The following is a 10291-nucleotide window of genomic DNA, read 5'->3' on the forward strand; positions in this document are numbered from 1 at the left end:
CCTCTCCTCTTTTTCTACCCTTTCTAAGTCTTCAGTTGCCTCCTCCTACAAACAAGTGTGTAGGAGGCTTGCAGATTGTATGGGCTCCTCAACCAACCAGAACACATTCCAACACCTGTATTTACATATCTAGGATAGGGTCTTAACTATGCTATTGGGGGCAGGGAGAGAGTAATAGTGTTTTGTATGAAGAAGAAATCCCTAAATGGTTGTATTTCAGATATTACACATTAAACCAATTACATAAGCTTAACTGCTGCTTCCTCCCCTTCTAGATAAGGCTGACCCTGGTTCCAGGTTAAATCAAGCTCATCAAAGGGACTCCACATCAGTCCACTGTCCTCCTCAGATATCATCTCACTCACTTTCCTTCTCTCACTTCTATACTCTCATTGCTTTTCTGCAGTTATTGTGTAATGATTCATTATTATTTTTCAAAGAACAGAAAACTAATAAGCTTCTAGGATGTAGAAGAAACTGCTTAGCCAGTGGTTCTCGAAGTGTGTTCCCTGAATCAGAAGCCTCATTATCATCTGAGAATTAGTTAGGAATGAAATTCTTGCTTGCCCCACCTCTCCCTGAGACTTTCTGAATCAGAAATTTGTGGGTGAGAAGTGAAGGGGCAGCGAAGTTTGAGAACTACTGGCATGAAGAAACTTAAGTTGCAGAGGGGAGGTGTGCCTGGCAGAGATCCCTTGTGAAAATTGAGATTCTGAATTAAGAATAAAATAAAATGGAAAGCTTCCAGATAAAGGGAACTATATTTCAAAACAGACAAAGAGATGAAAGAGGCAAGAAATGAAAGACTTTTTGGTATGTTGAATATTTTTGATGAAAGGCATTTAACTTGGATTCAGCCTGGTGTTCACTGTGATGCCTTCTCCCAGGCTCCTTTCCTGAACTTGGTGCCAATTCTTTCATCTTTTGCCTTTGGGGCCTTGGCTTTGAGCATTTCTGTACATACAGAGAGGAAATATGACCGAGGTGTGTGGCTGCAGGTGTCTGACTCTGTGAGGCCCCCATGAGTCACTGAGGCGGGCACAGGAGCAGAAGGAGATAGAGGAGAAAGGAGTACAGAGATGATAAGGAGAAAGGAAGAGCACAGTTTAAAAGAGGAGCAGAGAATGGGGAAGAAGTACACAAATAGTGCTGGTAAGTTATGCCCCATAGAGCAGGAGAAAGATGGTCGTTTGGGTTAAATTCTAACTATTGATCAGGACCATGAGATTCTAAGGTTTATAGGGACTTACACTGACATTGTAGTCCATGACTCTCAAGTATCCTGATGCCTGGCATTTCCATGACATGTTGCTGATGAGGGCACTTGCAGAATCTCAGCTAAGGGGCCAGGACCAGCCTCAGGCCTGTGGGTCCTGAGGAAAAGGACAAACCTGAGCTCAGGCACGAGGAGACCAAGAACACGTACCTCACATATCTTCTCCAAAGAGGGCACAAAGAAGTCATCACACACAATGGCCAGTGCGTAGAACATATACATAGCCTGGAAAAGAGGAGAGGAGAAAGGGTTGAAGTTGGTTAGGGCAGAGCGGTGGGGGAGAGGATCAGGTCTTCTCCACAAACCAGAGAGCCTCAATAATGTCCTCTATCATCTTGAATTCAGTATCTTACTCATAGTGAGGACAAAGTCTGCAAGGCCCTCCATATGTGATCTGACCCTGGCTTTCTCTCTTCCCTTATTGCCTACTGTTGCCCTCGTTGTCTACCTCCTTATTCCCCATACATGCCACAGAGTCTCATCTAGGATTTTCAGAATCCCAGGGTCTTTGCCCTTGTTGGTCCCTCTACCAGGTAATAGTCTTTGCCTAGCTGCCACTTAGGCTCAGTCCATCATGCCCTATAAGTGGCTGCTCAAATGTCAACCTAAGCAAAGGGCCTTGGACACTTCTCTCTCTCACATTTTTATCTATCCCCCTTATCCTTCTGTAATTGTTCTTTATGATACATATAAACACTACCCTGCTGCTGTCAAGTTGATTCTGATTCATGGTGATCCCATGTGTTACAGAGTAGAACTGCTCCATGGGGTTTTCTTGGCTGTAATCTTTATGAAGCAATTCACCAGGACTTTCTTCTAAAGAGCCACTGACCGCCTTCCAACTGCCAATCTTTAGTTTAGCAGACAATTGCAAACCAATTGTACTACCCAATGGCCTTATATGTACACTAGACATTCCATGTTCAATTAATTTATTTGTTGTCTCTCTCCCCTCTAGAAGTCCATGAGGAAATAAACTTTATACATCTCATTTCTTGTTGCATCCCCAGCACTTAGCACAGATCCAGGTTCATACCAAAAAACCCCAACAAACCCATTGTGGTCAAGTTGATTTTGACTTGATAAAAGGACAGAGTAGAACTGCCTAATAGGATTTCTAAGCTATAAATCTTTACAAAAGCAGACTGCTACATCTTTCTCCTGCAGAGTTTGAACCACTGACTTTCTGGATAGTAGCTGAGTACTTAACCACTGTGCCACTAGGGCTCCCTCCTGGATCATAAAAAAAAAAAAAAGAAAAAGAAAAAACTCACTGCCATCTAGTCAATTCTGACTCATAGTGATCCACAAAAGCGTCTTCCTTCCATGGAGTGGCTGTTGGGTTTGAACCACCAGCCTTCTAGTTAGCAGTCAAATGTCTTAGGCAGTGCTCCTTCCTCCCTCATTTGTTGTTGTGGTTGTTGTTATGTGTCGTGGAGTCAGACCCAACTCATAGCGACCCCTTCCTTGGGTTTCCGAGGTGGTATCACTAAGGAAGTAGATTGCCCAACCTTTCTTCTGAGGAGTGGCTGGTGGCCAGCCTTTTGGTTAGCAGTCAAGTGCCTTAGGCACTACGGTACCAGAGCTCCCTCCTGGCTCATGCTGTTGTTGTTACGTGTCATTTCAAAGTAGGTGTTAAATAACAAAACCTATCCACTTTCCTAATCCCTACAGGGCAGACTTCTCCCATCTTGCCTTCATGTCTTTGGTCAGTTATGGCCAAGGGCATTTCTTAGAATTCTACCTTCTGGACAGAAATCACCTCTCCACCTTATCCCACCCCATGTATCCATTCCCCAGTCATTCATGCATTCCTCATAACACTCCAATTTTGTTCAAATACCCACCATACTCCATGTGGAATGAATGTCACCCACACTTCTCTCCCAAAGTAGATACTGATTGGTATAGGCCAATCAGTATGCAGTTTTTCTCTAGTGATGGCTTTGGTTCAAAGGTTGGCACATGACCTGGGCTAGCACAATCAAATAGAAGGAAAGGCTCTATAGTCTTTGCCAGAGGAAGAAATTTCTCACCATTTGGTGTTGGATGTGCATACGGAAGCTAGGACCCCTAATATCATAGCTGGCAGCCATATGGAGGGAAAATCTAACTTGATATGAAACTGACAATGGGTCAGAAACTACCTGAGCCCTTAACATCACCGCTTCTGGATTTCATAAAATAACATAAGCATTGTTTAAGACTGTTTCATTTGGCGTTTCCCTGTTACTTGCCCCCCAAAGAATTTCACAGATGTAGTGACTCATCTTTCTAGTTCCAGCATCTTCAGTAGTAGATATTCCTCTCATTTTTTGACCTTCTAGCATCTCTCTCTTTCTTTCTCTCTACCTATCTATTTGAGAAATATTCCATGCGTGGGAATCTTCAGTCACACCTCTCACAACACAAGGAGTATGATCCTAACTGGCCCCATTCCCCACCACACAGGGGCAGGTAGACAAAGGTCTGTTAGGGGCCAAGTAGGTATTAATAGAAAATCTGGGAGAAAGGTGCTCTCTTCTTATGAGATAACCATTGTTAAAGCCACCCAAGGCTGGAGTTGCTGGAGGCCACTGCCATAAAGACAGAGTGTGCCTGAGAAAGTAGCTCACGCGGTAAAAAAGCTGAACCAAGCATGTGAGGTAGAGAGAGAGAGAGATTCCCAATGGTACCATTTGAACTTGAACATTGGCTCCAGCCCATTCTACAACCAAATGTACTTTCAAATTTCATGAGCAAATAATATGCTTTTAGATGTAATCTCATTTATTTTCTGTCACTTGCAACTATCCTCATGAAGCCTTCTGAAACAACCAAGCCTTTCATCTCTCTGCCTTTGACTCTTGCACTAATTTTGCCACCTGTCCCTTCCCTCCTTTTATAAGAGCTTGTTTTATTTTCACGTATATGTATTTGGTCTCTTCAACCAGAATGGAAGATTTTAGAGTACATTCTAACACTTTATTCTGTGTGAGTATCAGACAAGCATACAAAGATGATATTCATTCCAAGACTGCTGATTGCAATAAATTATCAAAACCTCATAAAATATAACATGATAAATGGGTATATAAACTAGGATTCATCATACAACAAAATATTGTTATAAAGGATTTTGTAGATCTATATTTAGTGATAAGGAAAGTCATTCATAATATATTGGTAAATGAAAAATGTTATAAAATTGTATGCACAATTTTTTTTTTGTTAAATTTTCTATGTACATACATGTACAGCTATCTCTTTCACATTCACACACACACACACAATACACACTCACGTGTATTTGCATATAGGAACTTATGAGGTCATAAATCAAAATAGGATTTATGTTTCTCCTTCAGTTGGTGTGACTATACCTTTGTTTTATAGTACCTTGGTGGTGCAGTGGATAAGTGTTCAGCTGTTAACTGAAAGTGAGTTAACAGCTACTCCACAGGAGAAAGATGTGTCTGTCTCTCAGTCAGCTTCCCTAAAGATTTACAGCCTTGGAAACCATATGGGGAAGTTCTGCTCTGTCCTACAGGGTCAATATGAGTCAGAATTGACTTGACAGCAACAACTGTTTTTTTTCTTTTTTAATTTATATTTTCCAACTTTTCCACACTCATTTTTTTTTATTTCTTGTGTGATTTTTGTAGGTGGTAGAAGATTTTAGAAATAAAGACTCCATCTTATACTTTTCTAATCCCTATGGAGCCTGGGATGACTGGAAAGCAGAAAGAGCTCAAAAGTAACTTTGTATTGATTCATCTATTCATAATCTGTGTAAAATTATCTGCCCATGGGCTTTTTGAAATGGCAATATTTTGAAAAATTAATGCTGGTTGTGGATGAATCAGAAAGTACATTCCCAAACTGAAATAGACTCAAACTCTTCTCAGCCACACAACTCAATTAACTCAAAGATATTCAGGTTTCATCATTACTTTGGAAAGGGCAAACTTAGTAATTGGGACACAAAGTAGCATGTTTGTGAATTAACTAAGTTCTAAATAAGCTGTTCACAGCTGACATTCCAACACGCTGAAACAGCCAATGTCACACAGGAATCCATAAATCTTCTCTCAAAGAATTATGTTCCAATATTATGTATTGATCTTATTTCGAGGCAAGAAGCTCCATATAACACATTGTAATATCAACACATGGATGAGAATGCTGAATGAATAGCTCTGTCATGCTCTTAGCACTTTCAAGGGTGATGGTTACTGAAAGCCACATTAGTTCCCATGTGCAGCCTGTGTGGGGTGGGAACACTTCATCAATCATGACACTTTACTGACAAAGCCCATTTGGGTACCTGGAGAGGACTGCAAGGTGACCAGGCTCCCTTTTTTTTTTGCTACAGAGCACCTTCTACCCTTTACGGGCAATTCTATTTTCACCCTCTACCATGTTACTCACTGGAAAACATGTCCCCAATTGGAAAAACCAAACCAAATCAAACAAGCAAACAGAAAAAAGGAACAAAACCATCATGCAAATTCAAACTTGAAGATGCAGAAAACCTCCTAGAAGTGTAACACTGATAGTACTATCAATATAGCTAAGGAGCTCTGGTAGTGTACTGGTTTAGGCATTTGGGTGTTAACTGAAAAGTCAGTGGTTTGAACCCACCAGCTGCTCTGTAAAGTCTGCTTCTATAAAGATTTGCAGCTTTGGAAACCCAATAGGGCTCACTATGAATTAGAATTGACTTGATGCCAGTGAGTTTGGTTTTTGGTTTTTATCAATATAGTTGGAGCATGCATGTATTTAAAGAGTAAGACATTTTTTAGATTAATTTGCCCATTCCAATCAATTATTCTATCTTCCTTTTTCATTATCCAACTTTTGGTTGCATATGAGACAACTGAAAAAAATCATGACTTTACTACAGACACACTTAGTCATCAAAGTGACATCTTTGCTTTTGATGCATTTGAATTCTGGTGTTAGCAAAGAGTATTGAATTTATGTGGACTCTAAACAAACAACAAAAACTGAACAAATCAATTTTAGAAGAAATACAACCAGAATGCTCCTTACAAGAGAGGACAGTGAGACTTCAACTCACTTACTTTGAACATGTCATCAAGAAAGATGAATTGTTAGAAAAGGACAGCATATTTGGTAAAATAGAGGGTCACCAAACACAAGGGAGACTCTCAATGAGAGGGAGTACTGCAATAGTTATAACAATGGACTCATCAAGAAGAGGTGCAGGACTGGGCAACATTTTGTTTTGTAAAACATAAGGATGCCATGAGTAGAGCTGACTTGACAGCAACTAACAACAATATAGGAGCTCTGGTGGCGTAGTGCCTAAGGCATTTGACTGCTAACCAGAAGGCTGGAGGTTCAAACCCACCACGCCACTCATCAGAATATAGGAGCTCTGGTGGCGTAGTGCCTAAGGCATTTGACTGCTAACCAGAAGGCTGGAGGTTCAAACCCACCAAGCCACTCATCAGAAGGAAGGATGGGCAATCTACTTCCATAGTGATACTACCTAGGAAATCCAAGGAGGGGTCGCAGTGAGTTGGATCCAACTCCACGGCAGTATGTTTGTTTGTTTTTTTAAAACAATATTTCCAAAGGATACAGTCATATCACAGATAATAATAATACTACTAATAAGATCTGCCAATCTTTGTGGGGCTAGGAGTCCCCAGCATGTTCTAAGTACTTTACAAGGTATACTTCACTTACTTCTTCTAACTCCTAATGGAGCCAGGTAGTTACTGGTTCCATTTCCCAGATGACTCAGAGCACATAAGTAGGTTGCCTGAGGACACATGGCAGTACTCTTTCCCATGCCTTCCCAGGAAGCTCACGTGCCTCCTTGTACACAGGTCATTCTGAATCATCTATTTTCTAATTTTCAGCCCACCACTAATCAACTGTCTTCTCTAACTGTACATAGGGAGGAACATTTTTAGAATCCCAGTCCATTTTGGGGGACTGCCTGTCAGATTCATTGATGTTCTTTATTAATAATAAAATTTTTACAAGATGCACTGAAAAATACAAGACAGGTTTGAATTCTCAAAAGTGCTTGAGCTGGCCAATACCCCAGGGTAGCCAGAATAGGCTGCAATGTGCCCTGGATGTGAGTCCAATGGCTCAGTTAGGGCAATCAGAACCAGGGAATACATGGAAAGTTCTAAAAATGATCAGTGTGTTATATAGAGAGAGGAGAGGGAGGGGTTTATTTGAACTTTAACTCAAGTGTCAGGATCACAGGGGCATCTCTTTCTCCCTGTGACCTTATCTGTGCCCTCAGTGTGGGACTCTGTAATCCAGCATCGACCACGTGGTGCCTGGACTGTAAGCCACATTCTGGCCTCCATTTACTGTGAAGGCCACAGTTGTGTCCTTAACATCCAGCCTATCCTGGGACAATCTTACATGGAATGAAGGCTCCATTTACAGGGAGTAAGTAGGCACCAAGGTGGGTGGTATTCATGGAGTAGCTGGTGTCACCTTTGAAAGTTGTCAAGAGAAATGTCTAAGTAATACTGATTGGGAACAAGTAATTACTGAAAGACAGGCATTCTGGAGCCCTGGAGGAAGCCCAGGGTAAGATTAAGGATTTTCAGGTCAAATCCTGGATTGGATACTTTCAAGCTGTGTGACCCTGAGTGACTCTTCTTACCTCTAATTCTTCAAGTGAGACATTATAGCATGCTCTCTAGCTTACAAGCCTGTTGTAAAGAATGGACAGATTCAACTCAAGTTATGCTTTCTTTCTTCATTGAACCTGGAGGTGATGTTTGGGACATTAGCAGCAGTTGCATGACCAAGAAACAAGCATGAAGATGCAAACCAACCTGAGGGTGCTAGAGCCCTGAACACACCATTCACTGGCTAAACTAATGCCATGAACCATTTCCCTCTGCTTTTCTTATTATATGAGAAAAAAATCTCATTTTTTGCTTCAGCCACTATTAGTAATAGTTTCTGTACTTACAGCTATGTATCTCCCTAATAGCAGGTATCGAAGATTACTTTTTCTGGGTATGGGGCAGTTTAGGAGGTGAGCAAAACTTTCACAGAGAAAATGGCTGCTGAACTGCAATTTTGAAAAAATAAATACTATTTCATCAAAGGTTGATGGGGATTAATAAAACTAGGGAACTATGGTTACAGTGGTTGGACTGAAAAGTACCTAAGGTAAAAGGAAATCATCGTGGTCTATGACTTAATGGAGGTAAGCAGACTCTAGCTGAAATGTCAATATATATAAGGGCTTCTGAATTGTGAGAGCAAATGTATCTGAATGGTATGACATTAACCCTGCTGCTTTATATGGCATCTACAGTCAGCAGTTTTCACAGACAATTTCCTTTTACTACATCATCTCCATTCATGTTGCTCTGTCTTTAATTTCAACAAAGGTAGTACTGGAGGAGCAATTCCTAGGGTAGATCTATAGCTTTCTGGCTATGATGGAAATTGTTCTGAGCCTCAGAGGGAATATGGTTTGAACAATAATTTTAAAAACTTCCATTTTTCTCTTCTGTATTTTTCATGGTTTAAAGTGATAGTGTTTGATTAGGTCTGGAAAAAAGTATTTATTTTATAATCATTTTCCACTGTAAAAGGCTTGGTATCTAATGGCCCCTATGATGCCTTGGTAGCACTGACACACTTTCAGTTCTGGTACCACAACAGATATAATTCTCCTGAAAGCATTCACTGTCATCAGTGACTAAAGAGATAGATAAATGCTTCAGCCCACACTAGGGTTCTAAAGAACAGAATTTGGGTGGTTAGGCTGCAGGGAAAATGAATGTTGCTGTTGTTAGGTGCCATCGAGTAGGCTCTGACTCAAAGTGATCCTATGTACAACAGAACAAAACACTGCCCGGTCCTGTGCCAGCCTCACAATACTTGCTATACCTGAGCCCATAATTCCAGCCATTGTATCAATCCATCTCCTTAAGGACCTTCCCTATTTTTCATTGACCTCCATTTTACTAAGCATGATATCCTTCTCCAGGGAATGGTCCTTTCTGACAACATGACCAAACTAGGTCAAACAAAATCCAGCCATTCTCGCTTCCAAGGACAGATTGGTTAGTTGTTTTGGCAGTCCATGGTTCTTTCAGTATTCTTTGCCTACACCACAACTCAAAAGCATCAACTTTTCTTTTGTCTTCCTCATTCATTGTCCAGCTCTCACATGCATATGAGGCAAATGAAAATACCAATGTTTGGGATAGGTGTGCCTTAGTCTTCAAAGAGACATCCTTGCTCTTCAGCACTTGAAAGAGGTCTTTTGCAGCAGAGTTGTCCAGTGCAATATGTCATCTGATGTCTTGACTACTATTTCCATTGGTGTTGATTGTGGATCCAAGTATTATGAAATCTTCAACAATTTCAATCTTTTCTCCATTTACTGTGATGCTGCATATCAGTCCAGTTGTGAGGATTTTTAATTTATGTTGCGAGGTAATCCATACTGCAGACTGTAGTATTTAATCTTCATCAGTAAGTATTTTAAGTCATCCTCACTTTCAGCAAGCAAAATTGTGTCAGGTGCATATCACAGGTTGTGAATGAGTCTTCCTTCAATCCTGATGCCACATTCTTCTTCATATTATCCAGCTTCTCAGATTATTTGCTCAGCATAGAGATTGAATGAGTATGCTGAAAGGACACAACCCTGATGTACTCCCTTCCTGATTTTAAACCATGAAGTATCTCCTTGTTCTGTTCAAACAACAGCCTCCTGGTCTATGTACAGGTTCCTCATGAGTACAGTCAAGTGCTCTGGAATTCCCATTCTTCTCAATGTTCTCCTTAATTTCTTATGACCCACACAATCAAATGCTTTTGCATAGTCAATAAAACATAAGCAAACAACTTTCAGGTATTCTCTGCTTTCCGCCAAGATCCATCTGACATCAGCAATGATAACCTTTGTTCCACATCCTCTTCTGAATCCAGCTTGCATTTCTGGAAGCTCTGTTGTCAATATGCTGCTGCCACCATTTTTGAATTATCTTCAGGAAGATTTTACTT

General features: G+C 40.7%; 1 protein-coding gene across 1 annotated transcript in view; it reads right to left on the bottom strand.

Moving 5' to 3' along the window:
- SLC24A3 (solute carrier family 24 member 3) overlaps positions 1–10291 on the bottom strand; it is a 949388-nt gene that overhangs the window by 420151 nt on the left and 518946 nt on the right. The window contains exon 4 of the mRNA XM_007948201.2: positions 1427–1501. Within this exon, the coding sequence (XP_007946392.2) occupies positions 1427–1501 (75 nt within the window). The remainder of the gene's footprint in view (positions 1–1426; positions 1502–10291) is intronic.

This window comes from Orycteropus afer, unplaced genomic scaffold, assembly GCF_000298275.1.
Source record: "Orycteropus afer afer isolate SDZICR_OR568_19922 unplaced genomic scaffold, OryAfe1.0 scaffold00208, whole genome shotgun sequence".
Taxonomy (NCBI): domain Eukaryota; kingdom Metazoa; phylum Chordata; class Mammalia; order Tubulidentata; family Orycteropodidae; genus Orycteropus; species Orycteropus afer.